The 20508-nt window shown below is 32.8% G+C and overlaps 2 protein-coding genes and 1 pseudogene across 2 annotated transcripts; 2 read left to right on the top strand and 1 right to left on the bottom strand.

Annotated features, from left to right (window-relative positions):
- The first annotated feature begins 663 nt into the window (after positions 1 to 663).
- Positions 664 to 3094, top strand: LOC112090602 (annotated as a pseudogene).
- A 127-nt stretch (positions 3095 to 3221) lies between these two features.
- LOC21386462 (NAC domain-containing protein 45) lies at positions 3222 to 7484 on the top strand. Its single transcript, XM_024162280.1, has 3 exons — positions 3222 to 3423; positions 4875 to 5152; positions 6996 to 7484. Exons 1-3 carry the CDS (start codon positions 3372 to 3374, stop codon positions 7278 to 7280), a joined length of 615 nt encoding a protein of 204 aa, XP_024018048.1. The 5' UTR covers positions 3222 to 3371; the 3' UTR covers positions 7281 to 7484.
- An 8136-nt stretch (positions 7485 to 15620) lies between these two features.
- On the bottom strand, positions 15621 to 17243 carry LOC112090601 (cannabidiolic acid synthase-like). The gene has a single exon (XM_024162279.1). The coding sequence runs from the start codon at positions 17241 to 17243 to the stop codon at positions 15621 to 15623; it is 1623 nt and encodes a 540-aa protein (XP_024018047.1).
- Positions 17244 to 20508: the final 3265 nt, after the last annotated feature.

The following is a 20508-nucleotide window of genomic DNA, read 5'->3' as shown; positions in this document are numbered from 1 at the left end:
TTGCTCTAGTTACGTTATGCTACTTTTAATTTCATGATTTAGTGTTTTTCTTATTTTATCTTACTAAACATAAGCAATAAGAAAAATAAATGTACAATGTATAGTGTTATAATAAACTAAAATCATAAGTTATTATGTAGAGAAATTTAATTTTAGTATAAAGTGTAGGGTTTAAAATCTCCAAACCACCACATGTTGACTGTCTAAATTCGTCAGCTTAAATAACTTGCTCTTTATTCAGCCAAAAAAAAAAAAAAACTCTTTTATCTCACCGACATTTTCCCTCCATGTGATAAATATTCAACCCCTCCCCCCAAAGGAAATATAGAGATTAGTAGTGGTTCATCTTTGTTTGATGAAAAGCTACAATATCCATAAGTGTGTTTGTGCCTTCTTCACTCTTTTAATATACTATTTTAAGTAAATCTAATATAAATCTGATACACTACTTTAAGTAAATATAATCTAAATTTTTATTGTCGTTTAGTTCACTGATTGAAATTTTTAATTTAAGTTAAGATGTAATTTTATGTTAAAAATTTTTATTGTAGTAAAAAAGTTAAATATAATTATTTTTAAAATTTTTTTATTATAATAAAATTTAAATTTTAAACTCAAATTGATAAAATGAATGTAAATCCGCCGGTGGGTGGGGTTGGGGTTTCATAACTTCGTGGTTACGTAACTTCGCTGGCCAAGTTGATTTAAAACTTCGTATTGCTAGGCGCTAGAATCGTAACGGCTCGCTACTGAAAAATAAAATAAGGAAGAAAAAAGCTTGATGTTACGCTTGACTACCCGCGCGCGGCGTGTCTCAGTCAGAAGATTCAGCTCAGGAAATCTTCCCACACTCTCCAGGCTCACGCCCGAAGCCGATAATCTCCTCGACAGGGTCCGCGTGCTCGCCACGCGCGGCCGCCTCAAAGAAGCCCTGTCACTCTTCTATGCGATCATTGAAGCTGATGACAAACCACGGCCCCATTGCCACCAAACGTACGCCACTCTCTTCCATGAGTGCGCTCGCCACGGTCGCCTCCGAGAAGGCCTTTGTCTGCACCGCCACATGGTGGCCCACAATCCCATGAACCGTCCTGACACGTTTGTCACTAATCACCTCATTAATATGTACTGTAAATTTGGTCACTTGGATTACGCGCACCAACTGTTTGACGAAATGCCTCACAGAAACCACGTCTCTTGGACCGCGCTCATCTCGGGCTACGCGCAACGTGGGCACTCCTCAGAATGCTTTCAGCTGTTTTCCGCAATGTTGGCGGAATGCCGCCCCAATGAGTTCGCATTTGCAAGTGTTCTGAGCTCGTGCCGCGAGGGTGAGGGGCGTTTCGGGAGGCAGGTACATGCTCTCGCTCTGAAAATGTGTTTGGACGCTTGTTTATACGTTGCGAACACGCTTATCATGATGTATAACAAGTGTCATGGTGGGAATGAGGCTTGGAGCGTGTTTAATAGCATGGAATACCGCAACACTGTAACGTGGAATTCAATGATTGCAGCGTTTCAGTTTCATGGACTTGGAGCTCGAGGTATTGACCTTTTCATCCAAATGCATCATATGGGGATTAGTTTTGATCGTGCCACGCTTCTCAGCGTCTTTACTTCCTTCTGCGAAAGCGCAGACAAAGAGATGAAGGCGTGTTTTAGGTTTTGTCTTCAATTGCACTGCCTCACGGTCAAAACTGGGTTTTTATCCGAAGTCAAGGTGGCTACTGCTTTAATGAAGGCTTATTCAGATCTTGGAGGGAATGCTGTTGACTGCTATAGGGTCTTCTTGGAGACAAGTTGCCATCGGGATATCGTTTCATGGACCAGCATTATGACGATATTCGCAGAGCGGGACCCAGAAAGAGCACTACTCCTCTTTTCCCAGTTGTGTCAAGAGGGTCTAGCACCAGACTGGTACACCTTCTCTATTGTTTTAAAAGCTTGTGCAGGCCTTGTAACGGAGAGACATGCTGCTGCAGTCCATTCGCGAGTAATTAAGTCGGGATTTGAGGGTGACACTGTTCTCACGAATTCCTTGATCCATGCCTATGCTAGGTGTGCTTCCATTTCTATGTCTAAGAAAGTTTTTGATGAGATTGAAGAACGTGATGTGGTTTCGTGGAATTCCATGCTCAAGGCTTACGCCCTGCATGGAAGAGCAAGAGAGGCATTACATCTCTTTTCTGAAATGAATCTCGAGCCGGACTCCGCCACTTTAGTTGCTCTTCTCTGTGCTTGCAGCCATGCTGGACTGGTAGAAGATGGAATTAAAATATTCGACTGCATGCGTGAAAATTATGGTATCGTCCCTCAAATTGATCACTACGCCTGCATGGTTGACATGTATGGGCGAGCCGGGAAAATTCACGAGGCTGAGAAACTTATAGGTCAGATGCCAATGGAGCCAGATTCCGTGGTGTGGAGTGCGCTTCTAGGATCATGTAAAAAGCATGGGGAGACTGGCTTAGCTAAGTTAGCATCAGATAAGCTAAAGGAGTTGGAGCCTAGAAGTTCCTTGGGCTATGTACAAATGTCAAACATATATTACTCTAGTAAGAGTGTCGAGTTAGGAAGGAACCCGGATTGAGTTGGATTGAGATCGGGAATCGGGTTCATGAGTTTGCCTCTGGAGGTTGCCGTCATCCAGATAGGGAGGTTATATGCAGCAAGCTTGACGGACTAATACGGCAGTTAAAGGAGATGGGTTATGTGCCAGAGACAAGCTTGTCCTTGCATGATATAGAGGAGGAACAAAAGGAGGAGAACTTGTATCGTCACAGTGAGAAATTAGCGTTGATGTATTTTATAATGAATGAAGGCAGTTTGCATCCTTGTGGGAGTGTCATAAAAATTATAAAGAACATCAGCATTTGTGTAGATTGCCATAATTTCATGAAATTGGCATCAGATCTACTTCAGAAGGAGATAGTAGTAAGAGATTCAAACCGCTTCCACCATTTCAATGACGGGATCTGCTCTTGCAATGATTATTGGTAGAAACTAGCACCAGGCTGCACTACCTGCTTGTTCCTATCCTCACAATTATTCTTCACCACCTCCAATATGAGAGGACAGATTAGCAATCGAACTCCAGCACGAATAAAAGGTTGAATTATTCATTAATCTGACATGCAAAAGATAGTACAAATGAAACCTCCGGGAAAAGCATTCAAGACCAAAGCTTTGGTCAGGCTAATGCTAGTCATGTTGAAGAAAAGCACATTGCACAGATTTTCATTTCACTTTGCATGATTGGCTCAAGGAGACGTTAGCGATTGAGATTTGCGAAGCATGGTTGGTTGATCGTAGGTACGTAAGTGGCTTTGTAACATTCTGCGAGTAACAACATTGACATGGTTTCCATCTAGATGAGGATTCATATTCAGCAAATGCCCCGAGCTAGCTATCTTCATACAAAAAGTAAGATACAAACTAACCTATATTAGAATTTGTTATCCTTTGTTTTATTGCTTCTCATATTTGAAAGCACATCTTAGAGTCAAAAGGGATAAGTGAACTACTTTCGTGATATATTGTTCTTGTTATTCTTTGTAGATCAACTAGTTACTCTGACAATGGCAAAACTATTAAACTTGTAAAACTCTCGAGAAATAGGAAGCAATGTTGGAGAACTAATGTGATCATGTTGATATGAAAGAGATTAGCAGCGTTTTATATAACCTAAGGAAGAAGCACATGAAATACCAATCAATAATTGGAAAATTCTCAAAGTTCAATAATAAAAAAAAGGTAATATACTTGCTGGTTTTTTTTTTTAATTTTTTTTTTTACACATTCTGCACTAGAGATTACTTTTCTTCTTTTTTCTCCGCCTATACAGGTTAACACTCAGCATGCCACAATGTTAGTAGCAAAAGAAACTAGAAATCTAATTCAGATTTTAACAAAGGTAGCAGGGCAGTCAGTCTCTCAGCAGTTGCTTTTGTTGCAAGGGTCTCCTGCTGCTGCACAACCTAAAGAATCATAACAATAAGTTAAAATTAGAAAGGTAATAATAAAAACGGTTTTCTTAAAGGGAATAGTAACCGTTTTTGAGTGCCACTTGAGGCTAACTCAAATGATTGGGTGCGTGAGTGTGTGCGTGTGTCAACTGTCAACCAAGATTTGAATTCTGGTATTTCATTTTTTATTAGTAAAGTGGGAGACATAGGCCCCACATCGTATAAAAGACGTGACGTTTTCGAGTAGTGAAAATAATGAGTCTGTAGTTTGTGAACATTAAAGAATAAGAACTTGATTATTAAAATGCTTGTTCATTCCACTATATTACAAAATGGTTGTTTATTGAATCTGCCATAGTAGATATAAATTATCACTTCGATGGAGTGGATGAAGCTAATGGTTGAAAAATTCTAGAGAACTATAAAACGTTATGTCTCTAAATTGCTATTTGTTACTATTTTCATCACAAGTATGATTTAGTGGTTGGAGTAAAAAGATCAATTTATTTGCTCCGCAAATGATAATTCAATTTTTGTGATAAAGAAAACTTACCTCTTCCAAAACTGCAATAATAACTGGGAGATTTTGATTGTCGGGGCCAAATAAATCATGATCCCTACTGTAAATAAATAAAATCCAAAGGTCAGCTTCTATCAATTAAAACATGCATAAAAAAAAAAAGAAAAAAAACCAAGTACAAAACAAAACAAAAGAAGAAGAACAAAAGACTAATCCTTACTTTTCTACCATTAAACAAAGTAGATCATGGGCTTTTTTTGCTTCATCCAGATCCCTCACCAGTGGCAAGTAACTTAGCCATGTAACTTGTGTCAGTTGAATATGCATACGGTGTTTATAAATATTCATAAGTGGCTCGAAGCCAAACTCAACTCTTTTTGTTTCACCAGAAAAATCGTTCTTGCCGAGTAGAGATCCAGAGTGGTACTTCTTTGGACCCCGGGATAGAAAATGCCCTAATGGGTTCAGAACAAATAGGGCCACGAAAGCTGGATATTGGAAGTCAACAGGCAAAGACAGGAGAGTGACGTGTCAAAATCGAGCCATAGGGATGAAGAAGACATTGGTTTACTACCGTGGACGTGCGCCGCAAGGGATTAGGACCGATTGGGTAATGCATGAGTATCGTCTTGATGACAAGGAGTGCGAAGATAGCTCTGGGATTCAGGTAAATGTAAGTACGTAAGTAATGCAATCTCTCTCTCTCCCCTTATGATCATTACATGAAAATCTTTGTAATTCCGTGATCAGGACATATATATTCATTCTGCACAATAAATTACGGATTGCGCCTGCGTCTTAATTAGGAAAACACGTCAAGAAAACTTTATAGATTTGGTGCTTCATAAATTTATTTATTTGGATTATACATATTTAATTTATAGGTCACTACATTTTGTTTTGTGTGTTTTTGGAGTGAGTATTAATTTACTTTACACATCGGGTTAAGCAAAAATGTAGATTTTAGATCAAGTAAAAGCAAAAAAATAGGTAAAATATTTATAAAAAAAAGCTTCGGAAAATGAAAATAGGTATGATGAAGATAGAGCAGCGAAATGTTTTTTTTTTTTTTTTTTTTTTTTTTTTTTTTTTTTTTTTTTTTTTTCCTTTAGTTGTCCTGTTTATAATCACCCTCTTCTCAAGGAATTAAAGGAACATCAAATAAAAGCAATCTATCATTAAAGTCTTAACCCAAAATAATAGTCTCTAATGATAATAATAAGTCTCACTCTCTAGCGTTAGTTTGGACTTTTAGCATCATGTAATTAATATTACAACGTTGTTATTATTTCTCCAATGAATAGAATTGTCATACCTTTAGGTTTTAGTGTTGTTTACTCCTCTTATAATATTAATAACAAATATTAGTGTTGCATATTCGTTGCTTGCACCAGTGTTAGATCTCTTGAGTGTCAGAGTTGTGGGACATGTCATGAGTTTCTATATCTCTATCTTTTTCCCTTAATAAGACAAAAGTTCCATGCCTCCAAATACTAAAATCTCTTACTCAAAGCTTAAGATCTATTTGTTTGTTGTTCTCCGATCTGAATCATAGATTCTTTATATAATTTAGTGTATTTTTAGCCACAGAAAAGCAAATACACATCACTTTCGGGGTGTAAGAAGGTCTAGGGGCTACTTTTTACTTTATTCCAAAGTCACAAATATGCCACAAATAAGCCCATATATGTATTTCTTTTTAATTTTTTTTTTTAAGAGAATTTCTCTAATAGTCTTTAAAAAAATAAATTATTAATAGTAATTTATTTTTTAACAGTCATATATACATTAAAATTTATTTGTTATATATATATTTTTTAATTTAATGTCATTTTAATTAAATTTAGCGATTAAAACTTGAAATTACTAATAGGCTGGCCAACTGAAAAAGGGTCTTCTTTAAGCTAATGTTTACAAATCACATTATCCGTATACTTACTTTTTGATATGTCGCTCACGCTGTGAATCGCAATTATTGACTAGTTTGACCACCAACCATTCAAGTCCAAACAAATTAACTTTTATGCATAATTTAATATCATGAGCTAGCTTTAAACTGTCTTTCTCTACCAACTTTATCTAATTTTGGTCCTTGGATATCCAATTATATAACATAGTTTTCTACTTTTTTTTTTTTTTCCTGCATGCCATATTTTCTACAGCACAACGTTTTTTTTTTTTTTGAAATAAAGACACTAGGGTATTTCCCAATATTATAGATAACCTAGACTTTGGCGAACTATATATCTTTTTAAACCTACTATTGTTGGTCTTCGGTTTTTCTCCCTCCCTTTTTCTTTCCTTCCTCCGTTTTCTCTTTTGTGGAATATATCGGTCTCTATAACATTTACTAATAATTTTAGAATGTTTTGACATCTATCTTCATCCCAATGTTTTAATGCTCAAAAACACACTGCGCACAACAAATCCCTTTAAAATGTATCGAAACAAAAGTTCCGTTTCAAACATGAAAGATGAAAAGAAATGAAAAAAGAGTGCTTGACTTGCAGGATTCGTATGCATTATGCCGAGTGTTTAAGAAGAACGGCATCTGCTCTGAAATTGAAGAACAAGGCCAATGCAGTATATCCCAAATAGAGAGCTCGTCGCAAGGTGTAATCAATGAGTCGGAAATGTCGCCGGACATTCCAACTGCATCGTCCTTATGCGTCGATCAGGACGATGACAAGGATGATTCGTGGATGCAGTTCATCACTGACGACGATTCTTGGTGTCATAATTCTAACGCTGCTTTTGGAGGGGATGACATCTCACGTCTGGCTTTCACAAACTGATTATCATCAGCCCTACTTCTACATAATGGAGGATTATTGGACGTAAATAATACAAATATATATGGGGTGGATTTTGTTCTTCATAAATAAGGAATATACCGTTCGTTTTTTCCAAAAGTATAAATGCAAATAGATCTCTCTCAAATTTTTATTTGTGAATTAGCTGCGTCATCTCCAATTGGATGTTCTTGTAGTTATTTTTATCACACGATCGTTTTGTTTTGTGGCTTCTATAGAGCCATATTATGGAATTATGGCTCTATGGGTTTCGTTATATTTTAGTTTCCTTCTAAGGTGATATTTGGGTGTTATTAGTTCTCGGAATAATATCTAAGCTTTGTTTAGGGTGTGAAACAACTTCCTTTTGAAGGAGATCATCAATATGATTGATAGCAATTTCTTCATGCACATATTAAAATTATCTTATATATATATATATATACATGTTTTTTACTCTTTATTTCGAACATTAAAATGTCATCCATTTATTTATTATTTTGTTACATATTTAGTATATTTCCATTACTTTCTCCGCTTTATTCTTTGCTTTACACTGGCAATCCATCAAATTTGGCATTGATAATTAATAAAAAAGGATTAATTATAAAAATTACCCCCGAGCTATGACTCCTGTAGCACTTTATTTCTTGTATTTTAAAACATAACATCCCTGCCTTCTAAAAAATGAAACGTTAACAAAAATGTTCTTTTTGTTACAATTTTAACAAAAAATTAACTTTCGTTACATAATGTGAGGGTATTTTTGTAATCTCACTTTTAAAATGTAAGTTCAATTTAGAATCTAAGTTTAATCTAAAAATCTGATTATTAGAATACATTTAATACTAATGAGCCATTAAAAAAATACTAATGAATATTAATTAAGCTAATGAAAAGTAAAATAGAAAACATTATTATTTTTTTCCATTAATGTCTTGCACGCACAAGGCTTGTACTAGGAGGACAAAAAAAATAAAAGCAAAACGAAAAACCAAAAGTTGAGGGAAAGTCCAAATTCATCAGAGGCATAGGTTTGGTGTTTCATTTTTCTATGATTGTTTCTGATTTAGCCCACAATGTTCTGTTAATTTCTGAAACGATTTCAGATGCGGAAGCATGTAATTAAACAGATCGTGTATAACAAAAAATTTTATTTGAATTTTCATTTTATATTTTTTTTATTATTTTTCTATTTTATTTTCGGTTCAAATAATTCTAGAGTTAACTAATTTCGGTAATTAATTAAATTTGACACTATTCTCGTGGGAAGGATACTTTATTCATCACTTTATTACTTGTATGCAATATTGTGAACTTGTAATTTTCACATCAACATGTCATTCCTTTTAAGAATGGAACTGCGATATCCGCACTAATAATATAGAGAGGTATTGTATGAGTGTATTGCACATAATGTGATTATGTGGAACCGGGATGTAGGCACAATTTGAATTTCTGTTAATTTCCATTAAGTATAGAAATTCAAATCGAGTATTCCAATGGTCATATATGGAACGATCTTAATTATGAATTATTAACAGGCTCATATTTATGGATTTGTGTCTTTTGACTTACTCAGTATACATTTTGAGATTCTAAAGGAGCCATAAGAGTGCAAAGCATATAAAATTAAAGTATCACCTAATAAGAGACATAGTCGAGAGAGGCGATGTAGCAGTCCTGAAGATCGGGACGGAGAACAACCTTGTAGATCCGTTAATGAAGACATTACCACAAAAGGTATTTGATAAGCATTTGGATGCATTTGGGATTAGAGACATGTCACACTTGCTTTAGGACAAGTGGAAGATTATTGGAATTGGTGTCCTTAAAGCATGATATGCAATTTTAGATTTTATTATTTATTTAAAAAAGTAGAAATTTTATTGTTTATGTGCTTGTATTGTTATATACTTTATGAATATCATTAAAAATTCTGTGATTATTTATGTGACCTTAAATATGGTATATAAGTGTTGTACTATAGGATAATATTTAAGGATGATAATCGAAATAAGTTTGTAATGAATTTAATTAAGTTTGGAATATTTAATTAAAACATTATTAATACATGTCATTCCCATTAAGAATGGAACGAACTTATCCGCATCATTGATATGGAGAGAGTTATTGAATGATGGTATTTTACATAATGGGATTATGTAGGACTCAGACAAGACACAATATGAATTTTTAATAATTTTCGTTAAGTATAGAAATTTTAATTGAATTTACCGATAGTCATACACATAATGATCTTAATCCTAAGTTATTAGCAGACTCCTATTTATGAATTCGTGTCTTTTGACGTACTCGGTATGGACTTTGAGATTACTAATTAAATCTTATTCCTTGTATGTTGGAGACATGATGAAATAGATAAACGGGAATGTTAATATTATCATATGGAATCCATCGATCTTAAGAATAAAGTAGATAAATAATTCTCTTGAGTATTGATTCGGTATTTGAATTTGTGACGAGCTTGTATTCATGAATTTATTTTATGAATGTACAATTCATTTGAGAATCAATGGGACTTAAGGAGAAAGATGTAATTAGAGAGGTTAACTGATTTCACCTAGCTCTAATTATGAATTATTTATGGAAGATTGATCTATGTGAAGTGACTATATCAAATAAACGTTTCACATATGTAAATAAATGTCTATAATGTCAATAGTGCAATTTCAAGTTTATAGTGAAATAACTTTGTAATTAATAAGATTAAATAATTAACTAATTAAAGAGTTTGATTGAACATTAATTTTATTAGAGCTTGTATTATAAGTCTATGAGTCCCCATGTCATCATTGTAATTTTATTAGCCATTGAGGGTAAAATAGGAATTTAGAATTATGTAATTCTAAATTATTTTACTCTGAAATAATTAATTAAGAATTGATTGGATATTAAATCATGTGATTACTTAATTTGAATTTTGGAACATACATGTGGTAAGACCATTCAGTATCACATGCCTATAGCAGAGAGAATCCCTCTAGGATTCAGTTGCTTGCTTTCCAAATTAACCAGTTACTTGTTGGACATATTATCCAATTGAAATTCAAATTAAATTGGAGTTAGACATTAATTACTCTCCAAATGAATCATGTGAGTGACTTAGTCTATTTATAGGATTCCTTGAAAGATTAACTCGATGGAGAATTTAATATGATAGATGAAACAACTCGATGAATGAGTTGTGTTTTATTCACAAATCAACTAGATTGAAGAGTTAAATACGATAGATAAGGCAGCTCATTTAGATGAGTTAAATTGTATTGTAGACATATTAGGTGAGTCCTTGCTTTTGACAGGTCGACTCGACTAATAAGTCGATCCGATGATAACTCGATTGAAGAGTCGTATTCGTTGATGGGTCAACTCGATTGATTAATCGAACCGGGTGGCCGATGAACTTGTTTCATGAGTATAAATTAGTAGAGGTAGATTGTTTAAGTAGTTGGTTGATGTTGGATCTGTTGGTTTTTGAAACGATTTCGGATGCAGAAGCGTGTATCTACAGATCGTATATAATAAAAATTTTCATACAACTTTTGTAAGACTCTATAGAATATATTAATTTATATACGAATAAATTAATCTAATTACCTAGCGAACAATTAAGTCGATAACTTGAGTTCTTTGACCATGAACAATCCTCGCTCCAAGCTTTCTAGGAAAACATGAACCTTTTTTGTCTAGTCCTTAATACCTACAAGAGCTAGAGTGTGGGCTCTAATTTTAGAATTATAGGATTGATCACTCGCTAATTTTCTCTTCCACCATTATCAACACATGAATGAGGTGGAACCGAGAATAGAAGAACTTTTCTTCTCTTTTTTCTCTCAGGTTACACAACTGTCACTAGAATGTTACATGTTGTCAAACAGAATGTTACAGCCTGTGTTGCTATGTTACATGCCAATCTCATAAGGGAATGGAGAAAAAAATTGTGTTATCTTATTCTTTATTGTCTCATATTCATAGAATTTTAGGAAAACTCTTTGCTTTATCTCAAAGTCTAAGCAATAGATAATTGGTTATCATTTGAAGTGTTTATTTGATATAGTCACTACATATGGATCGATCCTCCATAAATATTTCATAATTAGAGTTAGGTGAAATCCGTTAACTTCTCTAATTGCATCTTTATCCTTGAGTACCATTAATTCTCTAATGGATAGTGGTCTATAAAATAAATTCATGAATCAAAGCTCTTACTAATCCAAGTACCGAATCAACCCTCAAGTAAATTATTTATCGACTTCTTTATACACGAAGGAACAGATTCCATCTCGTATATCTGCATTCCCGCCTACCCACTTCATTATGTCTCCAAGATACGAGAAATAGGATTTTGCAATCTCAAAATGCATAATGAGTAAGTCAAAAGACACAAATCCATAAATATGAGTATGCTAATAACTCAACATTAAGATCATTTTATATATGACCATCGACAGACTCAATTAGAATTTCTATACTTAACAGAAATGATTAGAAATTCATATCGTGTCTTTTCCCAGTCCTACATAATCTCATTATTTAAAATACACTCATTCGATATCTCTTCATATTAAGGATGCATATAAGTTCGTTCCATTCTTAATAGGAATGACATGTAATAATAAGTTTTTAATTAAAGATTCTGAACTTTAACTAAATTCATTGTGGACTTACTTTGATTATTATCCTTAAATATTATCCTCCAGTATATAATAGTTATATACAATATTTAAGGTCACATAAATAATCGTGAAATTTTCAATGATATCCCTAAAGTATTTAATAATACATGCACATAAATAATGAAATTTCTCTTTCATTAAATAAATAATAATATCCCTCATTACATCGCATGCGTTTAGGGCACCATTCCCAATAAGATCAACCCCATTGATGATTCAGCATCAACTGTGGTAGTTGGCATCAAAGCGATTCTGACATCAGTTGGTTAGACCGGCAGCGACGCAATGTAGGCTTCCACTCAGAGATTGAGAATTTTACGTCATTAGGTGAGGGTATGCCCAATGGATAGTACCATCATCCTGTATCGAGACTTCCACTATGTTGAAGAGCATAGTGGGTGTTCCTATGGCTTTGACATGCCAGTCTGTTGCACCTGTAGGGAACACGTCGCAGAGGCAGTATGGCTGCATGATTACTCCATATAAAAGCCTCCCTTCAGTGGCAATTTGAGAGAGAACATCCCCTAATTGTGCTTGATTATTCACGCATAGACTTGGACAATAGCTCCGTTAGAGAGCTGCATCTGGGAAATTCTTCTGGGAAAATTTGGGGTTGATTTTTAGTTTTTTAGGTTTTAGAATTTTATTTTTAAGGGAGAAAATATCTTGAAGATCAAGAGTTAGAGATTGAAGATTTGAGAGTCAAGCGTGGAGAATTGTGACACTTCCGCATAAGTTTTTCTTTCTAATTTTTTTATCTTTATATTTTTGTGATTTAAGATGTTGGAACCTTTGATTTATTTCATTATGTTTTAATTTTCTTTTTCTAGACGAATGATGTAGCTTTGGCATGATATTATGTCTTTTATTGTTGATTTATTTTAAGATATTTTCCATTCAGTTTATTTGTATTATCCTGTTCTTAATGCTTTTAATTTACTCGCCATATATTAGATGATTAAGTATTTAGAATCTGATACTTGAGAGGGGGGATTTTAGATGCGACTATTGGGTGATATAGCCTAGGATTTTATAGAATTCAAGTTGCCTATAATTCCTTTGAAGTCTTCTAATAACTATAGAGTGTGATTAATTCTTAAAGTCTTGAATTTGAATAGAGATATTAAAATCGATTCTAGAAAAAATTTAACTTAGCACTCGAGAGAGGGAGATAAAATACAATCAGGTTCTTGGCTTTAATTTAGGAGAATTAATTTGTAATAAATTGACATTAAACATGTATAGTTTATGGCTAAGTGAAATCGAACCTCTAGAATTTTCTCATATTGATTTTTTATTTATTTGAGTTTTTTTTTTGTTTTATTATTTTTCATTTGATTGTCGTTTGATGGCTAGGTGAAAACAACGTTTGGCGTAATAAAGACAAAAAAAAACAGAAATAAAAACGATTTTTCAGTTTAGTGTAAAATGAGAGAGAAATGAAAAATGACTTTTAGTCATTTTTCATTTTTTGTTTTCGTTTTCTCCTCTCTCGAGCAGAGAGAGAGAGAGAGAGAGAGACATTAATAGGTTTTTTATACTGAAAGTAATCTCTTGATAAAACCACTAAACACATTTTCAAAAATGATTTCTGTCTGAGATTGAAAACGTTTTCATTTTCATTTTCATACAAAAATAAAATCATTTTACAACGAGTTTCAAATGCGCCTAATAATTTCATTTCATCCTTCTAGCACTTTAATTGACATAAATAATTAAATTGACTTTTTTTATTTAAAGTATTTAAGTTTATAATTTCAGCTTGAAAATTTCGCTACCACTTAATAATACGCAAAAGATTCATATAAATTTGAGTCGCCGGTCGTCAAACTTGTTTTTTCTTTTCCCTTTTTATTGTTTTTAAGTTTAAGTGATAGATGGGAAAGATGCATGAGAGATTGAAGTCTGAAAGAGGTTGCGGAAAGAGTATTTCATATTTGAGCCGCAGAATAAACGGAAGATTTTATTTTTGTACATTTATGAAAAGAAAAGATACTAAGGATAGATAGATTGATCCTTTATACCCTTTATTTTTTTTATACATTTATGCTCTTTATCTTTTGTACTTTCACTTATTATTTATTTTTTTCTCTTACTTGGAATTTAAGAAAAAATGATATAATTTTTGTATCCACTTATGTTCTTCACGTATTTTTTTTACTTACTTGTTATCCACACTTTCCTTTTACATAGAGTTTAAAAAAAGTAGTTTAATTTTTGTTTATTTATACCTTTTATCTTCTATATTTTTTACTTGTTATCGATTATTTTCTCTTATTTAGGACATAACAAAAAGTGATCAAATTAAATAATGTTTATATTATGACTGTCAATTATAGTTAGAGCTTATTTATTTGCGTCATAAAAATGTTTCCCTAATAGACAATGAAGATGATAGTGAAGTTCAAATCTTATTGCAACATGCCTCTTTTTACTAATTATATAATAACAGTGTGATGAAGCAGACAACTGTCATATAATTTTCTTTTCCATTTGTGCCCCTTCACTTTTAGTATTTGTACTTTACTGTCTATTTGACTTTTTCTTAATTTGTCTCCTTTTCTGATTACTTGCTAATTCAGAATCAATGGTTTAATTTTTGTTTTCATTTATGCCCATTATCTTTTGTATTTTTTTATTTACTTTTTATCTACTTCTTTCTCTTACTTAGAGCTTAAAAAGTGATTTAATTTGTGTTTCAATTTATGCCTTTCATCATTTGTAATTTTTACTTGTTATCTATTATTTTCTTTTACTTACAGTATAAGAAAAAATAGTTTAGTTTTTGTTTCTATTTATGCTCTCCTTCTTTTGTATTTTTTACTTGCTTGCTATATATTATTTTTTCTTACTTCGAGCTTAAGAAAACGTGATATAAATTTTTTTTTATGCATTTATACCTTTCACCTTTTGTATTACTTGGGGCTTAAAAGAAGTGGTCAAATTAAATTATGTTTGTATTACGTTCTAAAGGTGACTTCTGAACCCACAAAGTTCGCCCTATCAAAATAAGCGATGCGGTTTGTGTTAAGAAAAATAATGCATAATGAGTTTTGTTAGTGTATCTACTGTTTTCTCTTACTTAATGCTTAAGAATAAGTAGTCAAATTAAATAATAATGTTTATGTTATGTGATAAAATCACCATTTTACCATTTTGATTTAGTCTAAAAGCTCACATAGTACCACTCTTAACTAGAAATTTTGAAATTAGTTTGTATCGAGTTTTTATTTTATAGCTTTTTACCAATGATGTAGATGAATTTCATGTAGCAAAATGTCGTGCATATCAATTACCTTTTTTATGCTATATTCTTCGAATGACAAATAAAGTATTATTCATTAGTTATAACATGTTAAAATTATTATACTACCTCTTTGTAACTCTATATCTTTTAAGCTTTTAATAAAGTATAAGAATTAATTAGAACTTATTTGTCTGTATCATAAAATTATTTCTCTAATAGACAATAAATATCATACTCAAATTCGTGAGGAAATAACAAAGCATAGAAATGGAGTATTATTTTCATTTGGAAACTTCATAAATAAATAGTTACAAGACGACTTTTATTCAAAAGGGACAAAGTAAGAAAGCTAAAGACAACAATTTTAAGGCAATACAACAAGCATTTCCAATCGCCTTTTTAATTGTGAAGAATGGGTGGGATGCTTTGTTCGTATGTAAAGAAATTAGTTGGATCAACTAAAGTCTTTACATAAACCAGCCTGTAAAAATTGTTCTTAAAATACTTAGTACCCCAAACGCTTGCTTGTTTAATATAGTTATACGCACTTGTGGTGTCACTCTCATTAGGATTGACCCCGATGTCAAGGTCTCTAAAGTTGAGATATGCACTCCTTGGATTTGTTGACACATAAGGAGTCATAGAATCGTAAGCATTTCTTACCCACCTAAGATGCTTGTTGATTCTTGTAGTATTTTCGCCTTGTTTCCATGAAGCCATGTACCGAAGGTTGTAGAGGTTTCCAGCTCGATGTGGGAATGGGATTTCAGATTCCGAAATCTCGCTCAATTTTCCTCCATATGGAAAAAATTCCACAAAATCGTATCCTACGTCTTCTTCATACAACCGAACCAGCAACTTTTCCAACACGTCATCTGGAATAGGTTTTTTCACATAGTCAGATCTCAATTTGAAAGGGTTGGGTTCGAAATTGACTGTTTTATTGAGTAGAACTTCCAAGGGATCATTGTCTCTATAATTATTGTAATGGACAATAGATCGGACCCATGACATTTCATTGAAATCTTCTTTGCTCAAACCCAACTCGGGAAACTCCTTTTGCATCAGTGGAAGGAGCCTATCCCGGCTGCCATGGAATGTGGCTGAGATGACAACTATTATTGCAATCTTTGTATTCCCTTGTTCATCGCTAGTATTTGTAGTTCGGAATCCCAAGAAGATGGTTAGATCCTTATCGATGTTGGAAGCACGACGTTGATATCGATGAACAAACTTCTTTGTTACATTATCTTCCCACATTCGTGCAGTTTCAAAGACAGTCACTGTCGAAGGCACGTCAATGAGTCGAACCTTCCAGGCAATCACAATTCCGAAGCTTCCTGCTCCACCACCGCGAATGGCCCAAAACAAATCCTCCCCCATGGATTTCCGATTGAGAATTCTTCCTCGAGCGTCGATTAATTGCGCATCAATAATATTATCAGATGCGAGCCCATATGTTCGCGATTGGTAGCCATAGCCTCCTCCGCCTAACTGTCCACCGACACCAACGGTGCTGCAAAGACCGCCAGGGAAGCCAAGCGTTTTGCTTTTTTCAGCGATCCTGTAGTAAAGTTCACCGAGCGTCGCACCTGCCTCAACCCATGCACTCTTGCTCTCCGCATCAACTTTAATGGAATTTATGTTTCTCAAGTCAAGTATGAAAAATGGGACACTGGACTGATAAGAAAGGCCTTCATAATCATGGCCACCACTTCGAATTCTTATTTGCACGCCATGCTTCTTGGAGCAGTAAATGGTGGCTTGTATGTGGGAGACATTAAATGGTGTGACGATAACAGATGGATTTCTGGTCGAAGATGAAAGAAAACGAGGATTTTGAGTCGTTGAATCTAATACATTTGAATACGAGGGGTTATTTGAAGCGTAGATAATGGACTTGGGTATACGAGAGCTCAGGCACTGAAGAAACTCTTCATGATCAGTGTGATTAGCCGAAGCTAGCAGAACAAATGAGAAAAGAAAGATGATAATTTTAGCAAACACGAAAGAGGACTTCATTTTTCTTCAAGTGAGAATGAATTGTTATTGCTTTGTGAGTTGAAGGATACAGATTACCACCTTAATTTATAGCAACATGATGATTCCATTGGGTATTAAAAAAAAAGGAAAGAATTCCACCAAAACATTTGACATTTTCATGAATTTCATCGTAACACTTGACATTTTCATGTTTTCCATCGTAACATTTGACATTTTCATGAATTCCATTGTAACAGTTGACATTTTCACGAGCGACAACTATTTTTCCACTTAATGAACAAGTGGATTGAATCTTGATTCCATTTTTTTTTTTTTAGAAAAATATTTATTCAACTAAACATATAAAGTCAACGAAATTCTAATCATGTAAAATCAACTATTTCCGCACTTCTATACGGCACTTAACAAGTGGATTGAACGTTGATTGATTATTTAACATCAACAACATGCGTTTGTTCAACTTAACGTTGCCAACAACAGATAATAGAAAACATATAATAAATTTGTGTTCCATTTTTTTAATCAAGCAAATAATAGACGTGTTTGGAATTGATCCCTTTTTATTTTTCACATTTTTTGAGAAAGAAAAAATGAAAATGTTTCCAAAATGAAGTTTGGCCTAATAAAGACAAAAAACAAAAATAAAAATGATTTTTTAGTTTAGTGTAAAATGAGAGAGAAATGAAAAACGACTTTCAGTTATTTTTTATTTTTTATTTTCATTTTCTCATCTCTCGAGTAGAGAGAGAGAAAGACATTAATAGGTTTTTTTATACTAAAAACAATCTCTTGATAAAACTACCAAACACATTTTTAAAAATGATTTATGTCTGAGATTGAAAATGTTTTCATTTTCGTTTTCATACAAAAAATAAAATCATTTTAGAACGAGTTCCAAACGCGCCCAATAATTCCATTTCATCCTTCTAGCTCTTTAATAGACATAAATAATTAAATTGACTTTCTTTTTTTATTTAAAGTATTTAAGTTTATAATTTCAGCTTGGAATTTTCGCTATTACTTAATAATACGCAAAAGATTTATATAAATTTGAGTCGCCGGCCATCAAACTTGTAGTTTTTTTCTTCCCTTTTTTTGTTTTTTGTTTTTAAGTTTAAGCGATAGATGGGAACGAGGCATGAGAGATTGAAGTCTGAAAGAGGTTGCGGAAAGAGTATTTCATATTTGAGCCTCAGAATAAACGGAAGATTTTATTTTTATTTTTATGTTTTATTTGACAACTGCGTTGGAGTAGTTGCAAGCGTATGTTGGCCTGACGATTTTATTTTTATTTTTATTATCTATTTCACAACTACGTTGGAACAAAACGCTGCAAAGAAACGTTTGTTGGTTTGAATAATGTGGGTGATTATTAAATGCCCCACTGAATCATTCTAAAAGGAATAAAAATTCTACATACTTATGACGAAGCATTCTACTTTGAAAAAGTTGCCCCGGCTATACACCACAAAAAAAAAAAAAAACAGAAAAAAAAAAGAAGAAACAATGATTGGTTGACTGAGTGTTGTTGTGAATTGTTATAAATGCGTGTCGATGTATACAACTATATGAATATGCATACGGTGTTTCTACAGTAGGTCAACTCCCTTTAGGATTTCAATCAATTATCCTCCATCTGGCCTACATGGCTAAGTTACTTGCCACTGGTGAGGGATCTGGATGAAGAGAGCTATGCTTGTTGCACATGAATTAGAGTAATCATAATTACCTCATGAAATTAAGCATCATAATTATCTTAAATGTATCTATTAAATCACACTTAAGAAAGACATGCATGAATCGCTTCTCTTCGTAACCAAAACAAGAACAATAATTTCCATTAGGCTTCCTTATGCAAAGAACGACGCTACTTTTTTTGTTATGTTTTGCGTATCATTAAGATGAAATGTAATTTTATCATTTTTTCTACTATACCCACTTACGAAAAGCGTGGTGAAAAGCCATTCTCCTTGTAGCATTTGCATATCATTTAAATGTGATTTTTTTTAATTGATTGGTAAACGTTCTTAATGATAGATCTTGTTAAAATTATACGCATATCAATTACATAAAAACACCGTCTATATCATTCATCATCTTAAAAGTACTATTATATGCACACAAATATATTTGTATGCGCACAATAGTACAAATAAACATGTTATAGTTAAACATAATTGTCACATATGTGATATACTAATGTCCACTTTATAACTTGTTTGAACATATATGACAAATAATGTCTATTTGTTACAAATAGACATATATGAGGTCATCTTTATTGTGAAGAAATTCAATAAAGAAATTGTGATATCAATTAAATAATGAATTGCCATAATAAAATGCTTCAATTTGTTCTTAGTTCTAAATAGGAAAATTATAGTAAATAACATATTTATAAAACTAAATTAAGTAAATAACATATTTTAAAATTATTTAAAGTAAATAACAGTTTATCGTATAAATGTTTGTTTTACGACTGATAAAAAATAATTTACATAATAAAAAGTAAATTATTTTTTATTTACATGAAAAAAAATTTACCAATCGTAAAAAGAAAATTTACATAAAAAAATTTTTACTAGTCAATAAAATATTTACGTAATAAACTGTTATTTACTTTAAATAATTTTAAAATTTACTGTTTACTTAATTTAGTTTTATAAATATGATATTTACTGCATTCGAATTGGTCTCAACTATTTGAGAGAGCTTGGCTTGGGGAGCAAGTTATACATATATGTTTCACGTTACAGGTGAAGAGTGAGTACTGAGATCCATCAAGAAAAAGAAAGCGATCGAAGCCAAAAAGGAAAAAGTGACTGCATGTGATGGAGATGATACCATTTATAATAATAAAAAACAATTTGAGGTTCGTAGCAGGTAAGATGTTTGGAGTGTACGTAGCTCAGAACTACAGAGTTCCTGACCTTAAAAAGCTCGTCAACAATGCCACTAAATCCGTCAAGTGCTACGAAAAGAGTCTTCGCAAGCCTAATTCCAAGACGTATTGATGTCGTTTTCCATTAGTGATTATTGTTTTTTTTTTCTTTTTAAATTCTTTTGATGCAATTGCAAATTGTAATCGAGCGATTTTTTATTTTATTTTATGTCATTTATAGAATTCTGAGAAGTTTTTGATTTATTACCTTTTTAGACTTTTTTGTTGTCTCCTACCATTTTGGGGTTTCCGGTTTTAGTCACAATTTTGCTTTTTGCTCTTTTTTTTTTTTTTTTTTTTTTTTCCAAGTAATCTTGGCTAATCATTTAAAAAAGATTTTTT

Source organism: Morus notabilis, unplaced genomic scaffold (genome assembly GCF_000414095.1).
Source record: "Morus notabilis unplaced genomic scaffold, ASM41409v2 Scaffold1602, whole genome shotgun sequence".
NCBI classification, from domain to species: Eukaryota; Viridiplantae; Streptophyta; class Magnoliopsida; order Rosales; family Moraceae; genus Morus; species Morus notabilis.
This window is presented reverse-complemented; position numbering and strand designations above follow the sequence as displayed.